The sequence below is a fragment of the Colius striatus genome, chromosome 8 (assembly GCF_028858725.1).
Source record: "Colius striatus isolate bColStr4 chromosome 8, bColStr4.1.hap1, whole genome shotgun sequence".
In the NCBI taxonomy this organism is placed as follows: domain Eukaryota; kingdom Metazoa; phylum Chordata; class Aves; order Coliiformes; family Coliidae; genus Colius; species Colius striatus.
The window spans coordinates 30908960-30930580 of record NC_084766.1 but is presented as its reverse complement, the minus strand read 5'-3'; the positions used below and the strand labels follow the sequence as shown (position 1 = coordinate 30930580).

Below are 21621 nucleotides of genomic sequence, written 5' to 3'. Positions count from 1 at the left end.
GCTTCATCCCTCCAAGCTGAAAATGGGATGCTGTACACCTTGAAACATATTCTGCAAATGTCTCATTTCCTCAGTGCAAATTGCTAAAGCAGGTTTCTACTTAACATCTAGGGCTCCCTGAGGAGGACAGATACCCTCCTTCTTTTCAACTAGTGATTAAGAAGAATATGCTTTTCTTTATGTTCCTATAGCCTGGCACTGTTATGGGGTCCTTCCTTTCGCGTGTTTCCATATTTTTCAGTAGGTAAAATGTTTTACCAGAGGGAGGGGACATATTACAAACCCCTACTGAGTTATGATGCTATAGAGCAGAAAGGCAAAGCCAGACAGATGTATCTACTTCATCAAAACTACAAGACACTGACAAAGTCATCAGTTCCACAGCACTATTCTAGCAGGTTTTATACCACCTGCAGCATTTATTGTAATAACCATCAGGAATTTAATGAAAGATAGTTCAGAATAGATATATCATCCTAGCAAGGGCAATTTAAATCTCCTGGTGAGAGACCATGTTCCAAGAGGCATCTTTTCATCCTCACAGATGCGACTCCAAAGGCAATTCCAGCCACCAGAGCAAACTTGGAAATTTAACTTTTCACATTTTCTTCCTTTTTTGGCATTCCAGAGAAGCTTATGACACCTGAAAACTTTAATCCACCATATGCTGCACCTGATTTCCAAATTGCTATTCAATTCTGCCTCATCCTTCAAAGGGAGTCTTGGCTGATAAAGCGTGCACCAGGAACATAGAGGTTCAGGCTGAAAGGGCTCATCCAAGTTGTGACAGATTCACTTCTCAGGACATCAATCCACTTTCATCCAATTGGATCACACACTAAACTAGCCAATTGACAGCACCAGTTCTGTTAATATTGAAAGGTTGACAAATTTGGTAGATCCTGTGCTACTTGTATCTACTTGGAAAACTTAGAATGAGAATCTGTAAAATGAGTTACTGAATGTCAAGCAGGGACCACACACTAATACTCTGGGGTTTTGTTCGGATAGGATATACAGCCCCAAAATCTTGCATCAAAATGCAAGTGCCACAAGGTTATCATGCTGCAATAATCCAGGCATTTCAAGATATCAAAGTAGGAGAAAAATACAGGATGATACAAAACGTGCCATTTTGATACAGCTTCCCTGCTCCTTGAGGAAGCAAAGTGTCTCTAAATCTTTGAAAGCCGCATGCAGGCACAGCAAAGAAATGATCTGGGGTGGGAGATGACAATCTTTGAGACCCAAGAGGATGGGGGAAAGATGCTGAGAGCTATAAAAAAAAAGCTGTCAAGGGTATCATCTTGCTGCAGTGCTCTTCTTGTTAAAAATGCAAGAGCACTTGCAGCTGTTAAATACTGTGAAGGAGAAACAGCTTAACATCCAAGTGTAGCCCTCAGAGAGGATCCTACAGAGAGGTAAGATTTTTAAAAGGCTGATGATAACATGAAAAACTAGATGAGATACCAAGAAAAAATATACATCAAATACAATTCTAAAATATATAAACCCCTACATATCAAAGCCTTCCTCAAAGGCCCTGAAGGAAAAGATGCTGCTTACTCACGTACATGACATTTATACCAAACTCAATAAACTAATGTTGTGATTGATGCACTTTGCACTCAAACACAATAGAAACCCAAGGTCCTGACCAGCTGCAGTCTTGGAAGGTGCCTGGGTTCTCAGGAAGAGCAGATGTTCATCTCTGTCCTGGCCATTTCCTTTCGTTTCCAGTTTTCATGGGCAAGAGTATGCTGATTCACTCCAAGCCCTGCACAGTACAGTACAAGAAACAGGTTTATCCGAGAACATGCTGCTGTGACAGGCTCGAAATAAACGAAAGGACTTCAGGATCAAAGGCATGATATCAAATGTTAGAACACTTTGACTGAAGGTCAGCCATACAAAACCTATTACAGATGCTGTAATAACAGAAGCAGTCGCTTCGGTGAAATTCATTTATTTTCAGAATATCCCTTTTAATCCTCCATGCAATTTTTTAGCACAAAAAGTTAGAATTTATCACAACCTCCTTCATAAAACTTCAGATTGTGTGTCTGGTAATGTGGCTGTTTCAGTAATTCCTCACTGGAAACCCCATGCTTGTGGAACCTTGGCAACACTGCCAGGAAGTGACCTACACAAAGCTCATAGAAAAATTTTACTGAATATCCTCTGTTTAATGTAAACAAGGCAGGAGGAAAAACAAGGAGTATATATTTTATACAGTTACACTATTTTACAGGGCACAGAAAGTACTGAGGATCATGGTTTGAAAGCCCCATATGCCACACGCCACCAGGTGTGGATTTTCTATGTAGTCCCAAGTCATAATCCTTCAATTTTACCAAGCACTTCTGTTTAGTATTTGTTTTAGCAAGACAAACAGCAATAACAAAATGTCATCTGTGAAATGACATGGCAGGTTATGGTAGAAATTACCATGCATTTAGAAAGCCATTCCGTGACTACTTGCGCCCTGTAAAATCAAGTGCAACAATCTTTACACTATTCATAGTGTAAGCAAGCTCGGGGTTCTGGTCCTTATATATATATATATCTATATATGTATAGATATATATATATATACATAGGTGATGTACAACCAGACTCAAGCTGTGTTTCAGGTCACAGCTTTTATATTGCACAGACAAATACAGAGTAAGAACATTACATAGACAGGATCTGAATACCAGAAATGTGACAGTCATATGAGAAACTAAGGACAAACTCATACTACCAGAGCTAGCACGTGGCTCACTCCTAAATTCTCTATATCTGAGTCTAAATCAAAAACATATAATAAATGGGAAAGAAAAGTAAAAATGTGTCTATTTACACACATGTGCATCAGGATTAAAACGTGGTTTGGATCTGCTTTTAAGAATAAAAAATTCTTCTAGTATTCCCTCTCAAGTAGTTCAATCTAACACTAGTGGCCGTATTTTCTGAGGTGCTAAGCATACTTGCATATCCCACTGACACCCACAGGATCTGCACATGCTGTGGACTTCAGGCCACATAATTTTTCAGGTGTCCATCTCTAGGTAATAAATAACCACAAACACACGCACACAGAAACTAAATGGGCACCTCAATGACATGCATAGATCAGAAAGGTGAAACCATGGACCTGAACTAACTTCTAAGCTTTTGTTTTTTAAACAAAAAAAGTGCATGAAAAGTATGACCACAAAAAAAAGAAATTAGATGAGTTCCATCTCTTAAGGAACATCAAATCACTTACAAAAATAAAGGTCATTGTCATTGTGCATGGTAACTAAGGGTTTGGAGGCAGCGCTCATATAAGCAGTTTAGGCTGAAGCAACTTCCAGGATCGCATCAATTCAATCAGGACGGATCCACATCTTATAAACTTACCAACTAAACAACATTTGGTTTGCAAGAACATCACTGATGTTGCTTGAGACCGAACAATTAGAACCTGAATTTAAGAGTTGTTTATTTTTCTCTTAGACACGCTTGCAGGAATTGTGTTTGCAGCCCGGTAGACAGCTCTGCATTAAAATGCCACAGAGGTTGCAGCAGTCCTTCCAGAAGCTGACTGAGACAATTTCTTACAGTGTAATGAGCTCAGGTATCAGTGAAAACAACAACAGCAACAACAAAGGAGGTGATGTTCATGCTTTCAATTGAGATCAGGCGTGTCTCGAATGGCTTCATAAATTGTTATATTACTTGGAATGCTCTCGCAAGTTTTGTTTAGCATTTCTCTCACTTGCATTTCTAGTAGTATTACCACCTGCAGTTTCCACTGAAGCTGGGACATGAGAAGTATTCTGGAACATACACTTAAAAATAAAAAAATAAAGAAAATAGAAAATTTGGAGGAAAAAGTGATCAAGCTCAAGCAAAGCCATCAATGACTCAAATTCAGTAAAGCACCAGCATTTGTGCTCAACAGCTTAATTTTGCTAATATAAAAGATGGTGGCTTAGGAATAAGATTCTCAAAATTAAGCTTGTGTTTAACTGCTTTGCTGAATTGGGACCTTATTTATAACAAATGTAAGTATTAAACATCACTCTGCGCAGAACATGTTCTAAATGATGTGTTAGGCACGTTACATTAACCGAGCTTCTACAATGGACTGACTGCAATATACAGCACTAAAAAAAATGCTGGCTACTCTCAAGAACAAAAATGTGCCTTTTTTTAAACTTTATCCTGCTGTGGTACTTCAGCTTGAAAACACTTTGGGGCTAAATTCAGGAAAAAAAACCCCAAAACAGATGCAGGGTTTTGTTTGCCAGACAAATGCAGCACTTTGTACAAAAGCCTCCCAGTACAGGGAGACACTGAACACTAGTTTTGCCTGCCAAAATGTTTCTCCAGTTCCAGAACTGCTCTCTCCAGCTGAACCTGTACTGGAAGCTTTAACAGTAGGACTCTCTTCATTGTTGTGATAAGAATACACTTAGATCGTGAACTGTGACACTGTTCTAAGTAACCTGCTAAACTTAAAAGGCCTCTCAACATCCAGGTTCCATAAATATTAAAAAAACAACACCTCAAAGGCATGGATTCAGGGCAGAATCTGATTCTAGGTACAGTCACGTAAATCCAGAAGATTTCTAGTGACTGAGTAAATTAGTTCAGATTTGCATACGAGCAATCACATCTGGAATGAGCATTAGCTGTGCAACAGTAGGAAAGACAAAGACAGAAAACATAAACACAAGGAGCTAAACTCTAACACACCTGCCTTATGTTATCACCTTCATAGGAGGGGAAAGAGGTACTGTACACCTGAGGGGAGAGAAAGGCAGGGCAGTGTGAGGTGCTTGTTAAAGCTCATGTGGCAGCCAGGGCTGCCTGAAGTGCTGCAGAGACAGAGCAAAGCCTGCTGCAGCCTGCATGGCCCTCTGCCTGCAATGCACATCCCTGCCCTGCCTGATAGTATTCATAGTGAAAAAGATTCACTGAGAGACATTATTGCACCCCAGCACTATCATAAGCAGGTGTAAATTTTGGTCCTATATATGTTACCAACACTTTAACTGAACGGGCATCAATCAGCCTTCTGCTGGGCACTACTGCTATAGGTAGATAAGCAATAAAAACGTTACTAAAAATAACAGAATGTTTATGCTGCCAGTTTTCAAGGCACAAAAGATTCTTAAACCAATTCAGGCTAAATATCTGTTTAAACAAAATTAAAAATACTGCTTCAGCAACAACTACTGATGACTTGTAATTAACTTCCCTGTAAAGGTGACATGAATCAGGCAACTGGAGCTCATGTGCAAAAACCCTAAAGAAAATCTAGTATACACAGATGACTTGAAGAGCAATCACTTGGAATGATGGAGACAAACATGCTAGAAACATGTAGGCTTCAGATATATTTGCTATGGATGTGATGCTGAATCAGGACTAATTCCATTAGCATTGATTTTATACTGATCTATCTCCTGGAGTAATCCACTGGGGAATCGAGCTCAGAGTTGTCTTTAAGATTCACCAAAATGAAAATGATTCCTCGTTAATACACCCCACTGTATATGGATTAGTGGGGTCTTTGAACCTCTTCATTTTTTTCTATTATACATTTCAACTATAGTTGTGATTTCCTTTTATATATCCAACTGAAAAGAAAAATAATTAAGACATAAAAATGTTACAAAATTAATCTGCTTTTTAAAAGATACAGAGTCACAAAAAGCAAATTGGCGCATGTGATCCCCAGAACACAGAAGAGACCCAACTCTCTAAGCACTGTCATTATAGCAGAATAACCAAGGCCTAATATCTGTGGTTCTTCATGCAGCTTGTGCAGCTCTTCACACAGTGACTAGAAATGCTATGTATTGACTTCTCCCAAGATGCCTTCAATCACAGCCTAGGTCTGTTTGAACCCTCTTCTCTTGCCAACACTTGGTGAAAGTAACTTGTCTTCCAATTCTGCCAAATGCCAACCAACACTTTGCCATGAGGTACCACATCTTCCCATCCACGTGCTGTCAATAGTCTCCACTGAACCAAGCTGGTGGTTTTATAGCCTGGTTACTCATCAAGGCTGCTTATGGTGTAGATGAGGCATGATACTTCACAAATGCAATCGCTGCCAGCTCTTTGCAGAATTCTTCCAGCACAATCACGCCCTCTAGTAACGTCATGTGGTCAATGCTGAGAAAGAAAAAGTCAGCAGAGAATCAGGACTGGCACACACACAAATCAGCCACAGGGCTTGGAGAACACACAGTCTATTTACTCACATAGGCCCTTCTGGCTCCAAGCCCAGCAGGCGTTTTCTGACCAGCAGAAGTTTGGGAGTGAAATCGGGGATGCGTTGGATTCTAACCATGAGATCCCCAACAACCTGTGAAGCACAACGCCATCAACACGCAAAATTAACACCTGCAGAGAGGCTGGGACAGAGCTTAAATGGCAGCCTGCGGTGCTCAGGATGCAGAACCACCTCAGTATCCTCCCAGGCTCACAAAACAAAGTGCAGAGTACCTGCTGTGCCCAAAAAGGGGTGAGTGGGTGCAGAAAGTAGAGACGCAAAGGGGCAGGAACTCTTGAGCCTTACTAGCTGTTGCCACAAATAGTATTACTTATTTTAATTATGCCAGCAATTAATCTGTCTCAGTGAATGCTGACGCAGGCAACTGACCACTGAATTCCTGGGTTTAGGGAAAACACAGGGGGAGAGAGTGAAGATTATGTTTTGAAATGGGGAGGGCTGCTGGGAAAGAGGGAGCTAAATCCTCTGTTAGTACTGGGCAAGCACCATTAACAGGCTCCTGACCAGCTTAATAACAGCTGGTGCGTGGGGTAGGCGAGGGATCTCTGACTGATAAGACTGCAGTGTGACAGGCACCCTGCCAGCACTTCTAGGATGCAGGTCTGTCAGGAAGAGATGGAATCAGAGAGGGAAAGGAAGGGGACTTTCAATAAATCCAGGACTTCATTGTCAAGAACAGCCTTCATCAGAAAAAAAAAGAAAAGAGGATGAGCAGAGACATTCATCTGGGCACAGGCTGTCCAGGAGTATCCTTTGCTTGTGATGAATCAAAGTCATCTCTGTCTCATCCCGACCTGTACCAGGCCTGTTCTTACACCTGATGTGCCCTGCAATTGACAACAATGTGCCTTAGTAGAGTTTCAAGTAACATCAGTGCCAGGGGGGATGTTTTGATGTATACAATGAAACTAAGCAAACAAACAATTTTGAAAACAAGTGGACACAGAAATCATTTTTTCCAATGTTTTTACTGGGAAAATCTTGACTCAAATCAAGAGCTCAAGTATTTACTTTCACTGAGCAGCCATTTACCAATTTAAACTAGCCAGCAACTGCTACCAGGAACTACAAAGTTACCAAATATATCACAGCTGTACATCCATATGTAAATATTAACTGTGTGTTTACTTACCCTGACAATAACAGAGAAGAGAGACCTGCAGCCAGAAGCTAGGTTTACATAAGGATCCAAAAGGTATTCATGTATATGAGGATGGGGAAACAAGGACAGTTTGGACAACACTGATGTCACTTGTAAATTTACATCATAGGGCTGCAAAAGAAGGAAAGCATGGTGCCAAGTTATTCTTATGCTGGCTTTTGAACACTTGTTTATTGCAGGATAATTTCTCTTCCTGTAAAACATTTCTTCAGTTCAGCAGCTAAACAAATAGCATAGAATTAGCCTAGATGAAACATCTGCTTGCTTCTCCTGGATAACTGTAAAGTGTATGAGTTCAGGAAATTGAGAGAGACAAACCCATGTTTACAGCTAATATGATATTCATCTTCTTCTACTTTGTTTTCTCTTGGAAACAACCATTGCAAAAGGCCTGGTCATCCTGTGGCAGCACAGTACAGGACATAAGACAGTCCTAGGCTGGGAAAGCAGTATGAAATTCTGAGCTGCTTCTCCACCTCCTTTCCCCAAACCAACTAAATGGGAGAGGTAACACACTCAGATGCTGCAAGATGCTAATCAATCATGAGGAAAAACTTAGTACCTAACTTTCTGGGAAAAGAAAGCATTTTACCACTCTGGTGAGAAACTTATCTTTATAGAAGCAAGTTTTTTCACCATGGCTTCTTTATGTCCCAAGTTGGGTCTTTTTTTCCTATGTTTGATTTTCTCATCCTGGTGAAAACAATCTGACATTTTAATTCAGTCCCAAACTTGCAAACCAGTGGGATTTCCTTCAGTCTACTCAGTGGTGGAACAGACTGCATTGACAAGATGCGGACAGATATTTCCTTGGTACATCCTTCTGTCAGCCTGAAAATGTTACGACCAGCCAGATGGTTTAATGTAACCTCTTTGATTTTACCTGATGGGCATTACAGGGCCCTCATTCAATCTCTTTGACTACCTACTGGCAGTAACATCCTCAGTGGCGTAGTTACAACCAGAAGAGCATGATTTCATAGCCTCAAATTATCACATTTATGCTCTCAAGTTTGCATCCCACTGAGAATCAGAGAACAGATTCTTCCCTTTTCCAGACTGAGATCTGTAGGAATTCAGATTAAGAAAGATCCGTTTAGATGTGTCTATATGTCTAAGATTGCATTAGCCTACTCAACAGTGACCTGACACTTGATGCACTTGCCTACACACAAACGTCTTGTGCCATCTCAGATGCTCAAGAGTATCTGCTGGTCTCTTGGCAGTTCCAGAGGGTGGATTCTTTAAGATCTATGTTGTAACAAGCAAGTGGGAATATCTTGGGCAACAGATACCTCAGTTCAGGCAGCAGAGTCAGGCTTTCAGTCAATACGGTCAGGGAAGCTGAGATTGTGATTTACTTTGCATTCAAGGAGATGCTTACTTGGTTTTCAGCCAGTTCCAGAGACTACCGAGGCTGTTCTGAGAAAATTTACATGGACTAGTTGTGGATACCTAAGTAATATTTAGGTGCCTTATTTCTGAGTTCTTCACCACATACTGTTGCATTGCAAAGGCAGTTGTCTTACAGATCTTTTGAAGTGAAAGCAAGTATTTCTCTCGGTCAACGACAGTTACTTCTGTACTTGATATTCCAGTAATAGATCCATCCCAATCTTCTAATAAATTAAGCTTTCAGACCCCGGGCCTGAGATATTATAGGTAAAAGAGATCACTACTTTCTGAGTTATTCTGGAAAAGTTACCACGCAGACAGATACACAAACTCCTTCCATAAATCTATTCCACTGCCTACCTAGCTGAACTGCAGGAGGATGTCTTTAGAGCTGTCTGAGACAGTCAATTCATTAGGAAGCTTTGAAGCCATAAGCATTATCTGATGTTCACAAGAAGAGAAGGAAACTAAGTAGTAGCACGTGCTGCATTGCTCAGACAGATTGCTGCTGCGATTTGAACTAATTAAGAGCATTAACAAAAGTTGTCTCTTCACACGGAGCTTTTATTTCAGTCCATATGTCAGCAGACTCAGTAAGATGGCCTTATATCAGATAACATCCTCAAATATTTCCTGTAAAATCCCCAGTTCAAGAAATTCTTATAAAATTCTTAGGAAACAGTTCCATAGAATCACAGAATGGTAGGGGTTGGAAGGGACCTTCAGAGATCATCTAGTCCAATCCCCTGCAAAAGCAGAGTCACCTAGATCAGGTTGCATAGGAACATGTCCAGGCGGGTCTTGAAGACCTCCAAGGAAGGAGCCTCCACAACCCCTCTGGGCAGCCTGTGCCAGGGCTCCCTCACTGAAACAGTGAAATGTTTTTTTCTTACGTTTAAGTGGAACTTTTTGTGTTCCAGCTTCATCCCATTACCACTTGTCCATTTGCTAGATACCATTGAAAAAAGGGCCGTCCCAACCTCCTGACACCCACTCTTCAGATATTTGTAAATATAAATATGTACAATGTATAATCTCAACAGGGGGAAGGAGGTACTGTCTAGCAGAAAAGGTACTAGACTTGAATAGGCTTGAAACAATTTACTTCACTTGTGTGCCTCAGTTATCTTCTGTTAGAAACTAGGTTAATTTTTCCCTACTACCTCGCCAAAATTTTTGGATATCTACTGAGAAAAACTGATAAAACCACAAAAACTACCTATAGTATTGTGACAGAGCAAAACGAGACACTGAACACAACCTGTAAACCTTACTGTGCCCCTACTAAAGGCTTTTCAACATTTTCACATGTTCTGGACATTAGCACCCCTTATGTCAAATTTGACCTGGGCAGAACCCAGGTTTTGTTGGTTTGTGTTTTGAGATTTTTTCCCTACATGATTTCTCTGCTTTCCTGTGAATAACCCATAGAAATTTCAGGTTTTAGGACAGGGTTTTGGTATGATACAAGAATTTACTCCTTCTGATTTAGGCAGTTAATTTTCATTCTTCTGGAGTCAAGAACCATTTTTGACACCATCTTGCTTGACTAATCCAAATGCGTGTCACGATGACAGGTAGTATATCAAAGTGGGCACTGTGCTTCCATGCCAGAGGCTGTGTTTGTTGTAACTGTACCTATCTTACATGTGTTTCTCAGGGGATGCAATTTGGGTTTTTTACTTTTTTGTACTTTATGTGTCATTGCTCAGACAAGGTTTTTATACTCATGAGGTTTGTTTTTCCTAAGAGATGATGATGCCCAGTTTTCTTCATGACTCCAATCTATGACCTTTTCAGCTAGTCAACTGTGAAGAACATTCTTAGTGGACGCAAAACCCTGATAATACACAATATAGTGATGGGAGTATTTGACTTTCTTTTCTGACTCCTGAATTATAAAAGTTGGTACTTTCAAACATCCTTCTTCCCTGAACACTCTTGGAGCTGACTGAGAGGCTACTGCTGATATCCTGACATGTTTCCTGTGCATTTTTATGTTCAAATGGCCCTTGTCTTGCTTATGACCAGGAAATCTGGCACTACTACAGCTGCTTATTCTGTAGATAGATTGACACACAAAGCAGAAAAGAATTGTGCAGACTTCAGGAACTGATGCCTTTGCATTTGTGGCAACTCCAGTTAGTTTTACAGCAAGAGTAATCTAGACTTATAGGGCTCATTTGTGCTGGCAAGAAAAGTCCTCTTGATCTAAAGCAGCAATATTGATTTCTCCAGAGTTTGAAGAAGGCAAAGAAACATTAAGTTTTCACACAGGGCAATCTCCTTTTCACCTCCCTGATCTTTGCTTTGCTTCTCCCCAGAAAGACTGGGTCATGCAGGGTGGCTAAATACAGAAACAGAGACATCAGTACGATCCACTTTTCTTCAAATTCCTTTGTACTGATGTGGGTCTGACATGTCACACCCCCTTTTCAGAACCAGGAGTCAGTGAGATCATTTCTCATTGGTTTGCCCTTGGCAGCTACACTTTTATTATTTTAAGATAATCAAACAGGAAAAAAAACTCTACATTACAAATGGAAAAGGCTACCTTCTAGAAACTTCCCATGCACTGGTAACAGTTATTTTTAACTATGAAAAAATAGGGGAAATGCTAGCAATGATACAGTAAGTTCTTTTCATCTTACAGAGTCACATAAAACTGCTTCCAGAATAAGACTTCAGACTGAAGTTCACTCAAATGTGGCAAAAAGGAGCTTTACATTATTTTGTTAACTGAAAAATATGCATGCTTTCTAAGTGTAAATGCTAGAAAATGAAAACAGAATCACTGATGCCACTACTGAAGAATTCCTAAGATGCTGTATTATCCTTTTCTTTTACTTTAAGGATATTCTTGCCTTACTCACTAGTTTAAATCATATTTCTGGTCAAGGAAACATTTGGTACATAAAAGAAGTGGATAACAAAGATAAGAGAGTTTTCGTTCTCTACTCTTTATAAGTTGAGAATGCTGATCACTATAACATCCTGCAACCTACAAAGACATGGGACATTACACAATAAGATGATGCTATTATAGATGTCTGAGTGATGGGAATCTCTGGGACCTTGGAGATCAGCCCTTTATCAAAGTACCAGAAACAGAATCCATAACATGCTTTACCTTACCTGGTCAAGAATCCTGCCCATTCTTTCAAATAGGACTCTTAAGAAGTGTCCTTCAAAAAATGATGCTTCTAAATTGCACTTTTCCAAAGATCTTGGAGATCCAGGCCACTCCCACCGTAAGCAAATGACACAATAATCCCGAAACTAGAAAAAAGTAGTGAGCAAAACAGATTCAAACCTCCATGGAAACCATTTCTTTCCTTTTAATAGTCCATACACCTCAAAACCATAATCTGTAGCTACATGGAAAAATCTTAGCCCTCAAAGAACAGTCATTCTAAAATAAATGTGATCAGTTTCTCTGTAGGCACCTTATTTTCCTCTTGATGTTCACGATATTAAACGTAGTTTCAGAAACACGAGTGGAAAAAAAGCTCCCAAAACCCTTCTGGGGCCAAAGCACAGAGCAAAGCCAACAATACACATCCTGATCAGGGTTCTTCTAAAGCAGGAATTGCATTTGTGTACATTTTTATCAGCATGTCACCACCCTTTCACTGTATTATGTGTATCTCAACTTCCTATCCAGTCTATATTGCTCCCTAATTCCCAGTACAGGAAAGGCACGTGTTTATGCAGGAGGTAGGAATGAAACATATACTTCAGGGCTTCCTCTTTGTTTCCTGTCACTCATAACAGTCTTTGTCCACTTCTGCCTCTGATTTCTTGTGGGCTGCCTGATATCTCGCTTTCAAGGAATTGTACCTTGAAAGGTGCCTGGGTTATAGCAGTGAAAATAAGGAACACAGGAATAAACAGTAGCAAGAGAGAGGCAAAATAGTCTCAGAAATTCTTCATGGCCTGTAGCTTACCTACTTCTGCAGCCTTCCAGGAATAGAAATAGGGAAGCAGAACAGCTATTTGGATGTAATAACAACAATAGGCAGGGCTATTCTTAAGGGGGAAATATTTTAAGAGTAGCCATATCATTGTCAGGAAGTGACAGAAACCAATTCTGTTCTCTAATAACACCCAGAATACTCTTTTTCCCAAGGCATGAAAGAAATACAAAGATGATATGTGTTTTCTGGCATCCAAGACTAGAACATAAGGGAATTTTACATCAATCTTTGTTTCCTTATTCTCTACCTTCTATTTCCTTTCTCTTCAGGAGACTATAGACAAAACAATGTAACAAATACAGAAATACAAGGTTCCTATCTTAAACTGCTGATATCATAATTCAGAGGTTAAGGGATTTTTGAAGTACCTACTAAATATAGCTCCCTCAGTTACTCCACTCCTTTGCCTAGATTTTTCTGCTCCAGAAGATGCACTAGGCTTTAATAAGAAAGCTGCAATAAACAGTGATTGTCCTCTGACTAAAGAAACTATAAATTATGTTTGCAAAAAGAAAACCTGCATCCATTTCCAAAAAAATATCATAAAGTTTTCCCTACCTACCAAAACTCTCAACTTCAAACCTGAATGCCTTAGGCTGCACATTCCCTGTGAGGAGTCTTGATTTTTAAAGTCCCAGATTGCATAACTCCTATGCAGCATTTTAATTTCCCTTTAGTCCTTTCAAACAGCTTGGCAGGCAGTTCTCCAAGAGAACGCAGATAAATGCAAAAGCAAATTAAGAATCTATCTGCAGTTCAGATCTTCTCTCCGTGTATTTGTTACATGAATATTAATGCATTTAATGTCATCCATTATTCCCATTAGAGTAATACAAAGTAGATTCACCATCAAAAGATTTCCAAAGGTAAGTTTTCATTAGAAAACAAAAAATTACTTTTCCCATCTTCCATTACCAAAAGATGCATTTAGTAGGACTGTTCATAGAACCATTTGTATTTTCTCCTAAGCATTTCATATTCTCAAGGACTAAAGAAGACTTCACTGACTTACCTGTCTGTGGGCATCTCTGAGGTAAGTATCATAACCTGTACCCTCCACATGGTACGATGACTTGGCTTCATCCGGTACAAGACAGAGAAAACTAGAGAGAGAAAAAGGACATTAATGAGTATCTACCATCCACAGAGCACCAGATCAATACTTTCTCATCATCTCTAACTGTGTACACAAGACTGAATTGTCTGGCCAATTAATCCATAGATCCTACCAGAACTTTATGTGAAGAACAGAGAATACAAGATCTATTTAAACACATCTATTCTAACTATTGTTTGAGATAACAAGATATATTCTTCATAACTTTTGTATCTAGCACTAGAGGTAAAAACCTCAGTGGAAGTATTTTCTGAGAATTAGCAGACAAATGGAGATGAAAAGGAATGTCCATAACTAGGTCAAGTGTTTGCTAATGGTCAGGCTCCATTCTACCAGATATGGAAAATTTGCTGGGGAATAAACGAGCTGAAAGAGAAGAATTAGTTAACATTCTTCTTAGCCTACTGCATAGGCAGTTTTATTTACTCTAGTTTGTTTTGGTAAAAAATGAACATCTAAGAACATACAGGAATATCTGCAGATATATTTGCATATAAATATCTGAAAGTTACAAATACCATTGTCTTTGCCAGGTATGTAGTGCAAATACTGTGTGTCCTTATTACTTCACCAATAACTGATCTTAAAAGCATCAAAAAATTCTGAATCTTATTTAAGAGGAACTGTCTTTAAAAATATGAATACAAAAATTTAAGAATTCTGGACAGCAAAGTAAAACTGAGCCCTCAGTCCCTGTTTCCAAATTTCAGCTTTCTCCACACCCTAAGAACTGCTGGAGGCTCCTGTAAGATTTACATGCAGAAATCTGTAGTACATAACTTTTCATATGGAGTTTAGGATATGGAATTTAGGACAATGTTCTTTGCTCCAAACCATGTCTACCATAAGCTATATTTAGAAGTGGTGGGGGAAAGAGGGCAAGGAGAGCCTATGCCATTCTCCACTGACTGTTCTTCGGGCTGTTTTCTTCCTTTGGCTAACACCTCTGATTATTTCTGGGTAAGTAGATAGGTCAGCACTGAAATACCAGTGCTGCTTTGCTGCTGTGTATTAACAGAGCAAACAGCATTTGTCCTAATATTAGTTGCTAAGAGAATTACCATCATTAAGTTGCTTAGAGCAGAGCCTGTCCTCTTTGTGATATCCAATTTGCAGTATGTCTAAAGTGCACAAAGGTAGGTTGCAGGTGACAAAGGTGCTTCTTGATCTTCAGGGAACAGAAGGTAATCTGTAGTATGGAAATTGTTTATGTATGTGTTTAAGGAACTTAAGGAAGTTTGAGGGGGCTTTTTTTCCCTTGAAGTGATTATGGCAAGGCTCCCCAGACTTCTCCAGGAAGGTCAAGCTCTGCAATAGCAGGTTAAGGACAGCAAAATTTTTGGAGTAAAAAAAATGTTTTATAATCAATGAGGCTTTCATCATGACTTCTGAGTATTCAACTAGACTATTAGCTGTAGAGTTCTTTTATTTTTCTCATTTATGTTGAATTATTTTTACTTATTATAAGCTCTAATCTTTCAGCAGTAGCTTTCTGATAAAATGTCACATAATTTCCTTCTGTGGAGTCATTTTACCAGCTGGCACAGAATAACATCCATTACAGAGTACATTTAATTTGCACAGTGTGTGCAGACACCCACACATTCAAAGATTTCTTTAAGTGTTTGTTTCAACTCACCTATTTACAATTTTATGAACTTCAGTCTTCCCATCATTTCTTGGATGTTCTGGACTGACAGGTGGAGAAGCACTGAGCCACTCTTGAGTCGACAATGTGTTATCTGGAGACAGATCAGTAAATAACGGATCTTCCTCTAGGTCTCTGTGAGATTATATTAGACAAACACATAATAATTCACAGAATCTTATGCAAGGCAAGAAAATCTCTAAGCCAAAAGGCAGGCTTTCTATTTATCTTCTTGAACAACTAGGATGTTTTCCAGATCACTATTATATGATATCTTTTTACCTAATTAATATGCAGAAACAGTAAGCTTTACAAGTACGTAACAAACTGAGTTTTGAAGAAAAAACATGTCTTGATCTGAACAACAGAAGAGCCATTTTAGACTCGTACAAAAGCACTGCATTCAATCACTTAAACTCACTAGCCACACTAAAGTGTGTTATACTCCAGGAAATCATTAGATTATTTTAGATGAGTCAGAAATATCTCATTCAGATGCACGAAATTGCTGGTGTGACTAGTCCTTACCCCTCCATCAGTAAAAAAAAGGACTGACAAGAGTTCAGTAGGGTATTTTATGTAAAATGTCCAATTATTTTCCATCAAAAAATGATTCAACAATATAAATATAAGCAAGACACTTAAGTGATTAACTTCAAGTATAATCTCATTGAAAGCAAGACATAGATGCACAGACTTAAGGCAGACAGACGCTTAAGGAAATTGATATAAGAAGACATTTGAGTGCCTACTGTTCTAGAAAGAGGCTTTTGATAATTTTCGCTTTCCTGTTACTGCTGTAAAAAATGTCATAAATTACTGAGATAATAATTTCTGCATCTTTATATGCATATAGATTAATACACAGAGCAAAGTGTTATCTATGCTCACTTTTCTTCTAATTGCTGAAAAAAATCCCCATTATGTTCTAAAAATAAGGCTCCAAGTTAGCTGTTGTAAAAACTTCCCTTAAAAATGAAACTTACACTGCTCCTGCAATCTGTCCATTCTCTACCACATCTTTATCTTCTTGACAGAGAGGCTTGTATTCCATGTAGTTTCTTTCTTCTAAATTCCTCAGAACCAAATTATAAAGAATGTGCTCATTGGGTTTTTGCAAAAGGTGCTCAAACATTCGTAAAGTCATTATGCTGATCTGCAACATAACAAGTACAAACACAATAAACTGGTGCACTGCTGCTTTATGCTGTTTGCCTTGGGTTTGGTTTACACATCCTAGAACATTGCAATTACTTATTTATAGTATGGAATGAAGCACAAATCCTGAGAAAAAGTACGAAATCATTATGCTGAATGTGGCAGAAAGGTAGATGAAGAGTCCATAAACATTTGAAAAATAGATAGGTGGATGCATTTTTTCCTGTAAAACTTCATCTTTCAATGGGCCTTGAGTATATTCCCTGACCAGATTTACTTTATACAAAAATTAGGTTTTTAACTATACCTCATGTAGTAACATGGCAGAATTGACACAAGGTGGAAAATAACAGCGATGCAACGTATAACAAAGCATGAATTAAAATGTCAATTCAGAAACTGATTTTGCCCTATCTTACTGATGAGAAACCCTAAGTAGACGTGCAGAGGAGACGAGTAACTTAAGCAAAGAATCTTTATTAATGGGAATAACGTGCCAGCTAAACATCTTAACTTTCCTTTCCAAAGGGAATTAGGGCTGGCAGTCAGAACTCTTCTCCTTTTCAAAAAAAGTTAGCTGACACAAATATGAAAAGACCTCATGATGGTGTTTTCACAGACTGTGCGAGAGGGAAGTGGCCAGCAGACATTATTACATCATTGTCACTTCTCACCTCGTCAGAAATATGATCACAGTGTTCGATTAACCTGTGTCGCAATGGATGTCTGTTGATGTCTGTCAAAGTTTCTGGCTCCCTGTGTTCTCCAAGTATAAAATAAACTACTTCCTGCAGCAGGACATCCGAAGTCACTTGACGAACAATGCGATGCAATAGTGCAGTTGATGTGAGGATTCCCATCTCTGAACTGAAAAAAAATATCATGTCAGATATATAGAGGATTTGTGTTGCAGAAAAATAAAATCAGCTTGATTCAGATTCTGCTCTGCTGCATCTTGTAGGATGCTACTCACGTTTGCATCAGCTGGGGTTCCATAACATCAATGAAAAATCGTTCCCGCACAGCTTTTGCCATAGCAACAGCAGCAGTCTGAAACAAAAGTACAAAATGGTAAGTCTCAAAAGCTAAGAAACAACTGGAACTGCTTATTTGCTGAATGTATTTGTAGCATCTGTAAATATTCCAAACCTTTTGTGCTTCTTTGATGAGTTGATCACAGTAGTCAAACCATGAAAAAAATGAAATCAGCGCTCTTTTCCCTGGAAAAGCAGATGCATCTTCTTTGTGGCTATAAGAATCCAAACTAGAGAAAACAGGGAAAAAGACTTATTTAGTCTACAAGTAACGGAAGAATCTTGGACTTCATTCTTTTTCAACTTAACAGAATAATGAATGATCTCCTTGCAATGAAGTAAACATTAAAATAGCTTTTCTGCTGGTCTCTACTAATATGTCAGTGCTATCACAGCACTGGTTTTGAGTAGCACGCTAAAGGATACACAGGTTATACAGCAGAACTCTGTTTGGTAAGTGTTTCTCGAGTCAGAAGGGAAAACTGATCACTTAGTATGTTCTCCCAGGAAACACAGACCACAGAAACTGAATCAATAACTCCTGTAGTCAGAGAACCATAAAATGAAGGCAATTGTTCTTCTGTACTCTGTAAGTGACCTCAATCAAACCCACAAGTGTGTACACTGAACTAGATTGTATCTTTGAGAAAAAAAACATGTATCTCAATTTAAAGGCCCTAAGGAATAACAAATTTGCCATTTTTTTTGGTAAAGCACTCCAATAATTACTTATCCCTCTATTCAAAGTTGAGGGGTTTTCCCTTCTAACTGCAAACTCCAACTACCAGAAATTTTGGTAGGTATTTTGCAAATACCTACTTTTGTCTCAACACTAACAGGTCATGAGCAATTCATAATAATGAAGGTAGAGTGCAGAAATGTTTTGAGAATCTAACATGCAAGCGGTTGGGATAACATGCATCTTTTGCTTCATGCTGACGAGTTATGCAGTGACTCTTTCCTTCTTTTTTTACTGCAAAGATTTTGCAACAACAGCCTGTTATCAAATAAGCCCTTCCTGCCTCCTGCAGCAGCTCACTCACTGTGTACCGTGAAGTTTATGTTTCCTAAATCCTTAACATCTGAACAAGAGAATAATCTGCACCTGATACTACAGCTACATCATCACAAACTGCTAAGGTAATTCGGTGGAAAAACTTGCCTCCTGAGGAATTTCTGCAAGGGATTGGATCCCAAATCTTGCCCCATATCAGAAATCACATGTACACTGGGCACCTAAGTGGCACCACTATGCTGCAGGTGGTAACTCAGCTCTGCTCTTGATACTTTAGTATGGGGGTGTGAACATTTTAGACGTGATCTACCTACAGAAAATTAGTTTCAGGGAGGGGTGTAAAGTCACCTTGGGTATTAAATACAAAAATAAAATTCTTACCCCCAGTTAATTGCCTCCACTGTTTCAATGTCTAAGGGATCCAGTGACTGAGGCAGGGCTTTGTAGAGGGTGGCCAGCCTGTCTGTCAACAATTCACATAAACAAGTGCTTTGAGTCAGGCACTTGGCAGCTGCTGGTTCTGGCAAACTCACCAAAAGCATGAGGCCCTCACAGGCCTTCACTGCTATCCGGCCGTCCTGGCAGAAGGGCATGGAAGAATTAATCAGAGGATGAATGAAGCTCACTTGAAATCAAGAAGCAAACATCTCCTAAATAAAACTTCTCCATTCCCCCACAGTGAGTCAATGTGTTTATTTTTGTTGCCTTTTCAGTCATCAAAACTTAATTCTAGTGAATTTGGATGGCACAAAATAAAGAACCTCACTTAAATCCATGTCAAATACCGAGAATGAAACTGCAACCTTAAGGCAGACAGAACTAGTGCTGTAGGGTCAGCTTTAGATAAGGATACTAGACACCACGAACTATCACTTTTTAATAACAAGGTACATTGGCACATTCAGTTTGCTGCTTTCAACACTGTGATAGTAATTACAGGCTTACCCAACCCTCCTCTAAGATTTCTGAAAGAATCTGAGGATAAATTTGAGGATGATGCTGGGTAAGATGTACAGTAGTTGTTTTGTAAAAGAAATCAAACTTCTGGGGATAGCCCAGTGCCTTTACAAAAAAGTAGGTTTGAAAGATTTTAAAATACTCTCTGGTTGTGTATTTAACCTAATGATTATCCTGTGTAGCTTGTCTGTGAAACTTACAGCCAGCATCTTATACAACTTGCTCAAAAATCACTATCAACAAGCTTCATGTCATTTTCTGAAATAACACTTTTCATTTAATTTGAATTGGCAAGGAAAATTGCCAACTTACAAAAACTGCCTGCAGAACAAACCTCATTTTACTTTCTATAGTTAAAATACAGTGTGTACATATGTGTATATTCACTCTCTCTGCCCACTTCACACATCATCCTAACTATTTCATTTTATCATGTTAAAGAGAACCAAAAAAACAACTCACAGGGCTTTTAGTGAGGTTTAGTAGAGAATTCACTAAATTATAGTCTTGGTTTGGACAAATAGTGGAGGACTCAGGTGACGATGTGACATTTAGCTCATCCAGACTGAAAGAGAGATCATCTGTCTGTTGCAGGAGGTCATCTTCCTTCTCCATTTGCTCAGCTCCAGCAGCATTAGGTATTTCTTCAGGCTGAACAGGCTGTCCTGTGTCTGTTGTCAAGGAGTCTTGGCATTTAAGCATGTCTTCTGTGATTACACTTGTTGATCCTTTGGAAGCCATTGCTTTTAACTTACTCTGCAAAGAATTTTTCAGAATCACATGGCTGAAATTATTGTTCATCCTGAAGCACAAATTTACTAAAAGCAAAATTTTTACATTTAAAGTAGTTCTCTACACAGATGGCTACAGTAGCCTTGTAGAATGTAACGGGTTGCAGGACCGTGGGAGTTTTTAAACCTAGAACATTTTTTAATCTGCTTAAATTTCTCTTAAGCCCTATGACATTTTGCTTCAAAGGCTGAATGTGCCATTTACAAAGAGATGGCATCTTCTCATCTCCACTACTGAAGGCACATATGCATGTGATTTGACCACTATTTGATGGAAATTTTTCATTTACCTTATGAGTGCACCTTTAGACTTTAGCACATACCATAAAACATCCCTCTCTAAGTCAAGACCTCAACATCATCTAATGTTTGTAACTTTTGCAGCTGAAGTCATACAGATAAACTCATTCTAAACTTCTTGAGATTTTATCTTCAACAGGAAAGGGAAAAAAACACATCTTTGGATGACATCAGAGTACTCCCAAGTGTTTCTCATGAAGAAAAAGTTGAGTAGATTGAGCAGACAGAAGATACTAGAAATTAGCACTGGGCATTGGATACTGTACCAGATCACAGAGAACTTTCTCAGAAGCTACAAAGCCTCTCTACTTAGCCTGAAAAAAGAGCAATCTATACATCTTCCTGTAAATCTATCTCCAGCACATGAAAAGACATTTAAATTTGTGCTCTGTGACATCAAGAAGAAACTCACAGCAAGGCAAGAATTCAGTGTTCTTCTGGCATAAGCACAGGTGAATAATACCTTCTTAGAACCATAAATTAGACTGTAGCACAAGACATTTTTTCAAGCAAGTACAGTACTCAGATTATAAATCCAAATGGTTCCCTTTCTCTATGATAACATCAAAATCATTTCAAATATATCTCAAGCATTAATAATTCAAAAGAGTAACCGTTTGGGGTTAATGGCGTTTAGTACATACAAACCAGCAGGGACTAACTCCATGACAGTCTCAGGCAGCAAGCTACAGAAGTGCTGTGAATGCTGCTTGATTGATGTGCATTCATAGAGAAGAGGTGTGGTACACTCGCATAACCAACTCCCTGGAGAGGCAACTCAGTGGTAAAA

The 21621-nt window shown here is 38.9% G+C and overlaps 1 protein-coding gene across 1 annotated transcript in view; it reads right to left on the bottom strand.

Annotated features, from left to right (window-relative positions):
* Positions 1–414: 414 nt before the first annotated feature.
* FHIP2A (FHF complex subunit HOOK interacting protein 2A) overlaps positions 415–21621 on the bottom strand; it is a 36751-nt gene continuing 15544 nt past the window's right edge. The window contains exons 6-17 of the mRNA XM_062001127.1: positions 20203–20496; positions 19165–19361; positions 17884–17998; positions 17708–17784; positions 17409–17601; positions 16563–16732; positions 15568–15711; positions 13824–13914; positions 11970–12113; positions 7410–7550; positions 6246–6349; positions 415–6156 (exon numbers count right to left, since the gene is read on the bottom strand). Coding sequence (XP_061857111.1) covers positions 6051–6156; positions 6246–6349; positions 7410–7550; positions 11970–12113; positions 13824–13914; positions 15568–15711; positions 16563–16732; positions 17409–17601; positions 17708–17784; positions 17884–17998; positions 19165–19361; positions 20203–20496 — 1776 coding nt within the window. The 3' untranslated portion in view covers positions 415–6050. The remainder of the gene's footprint in view (positions 6157–6245; positions 6350–7409; positions 7551–11969; positions 12114–13823; positions 13915–15567; positions 15712–16562; positions 16733–17408; positions 17602–17707; positions 17785–17883; positions 17999–19164; positions 19362–20202; positions 20497–21621) is intronic.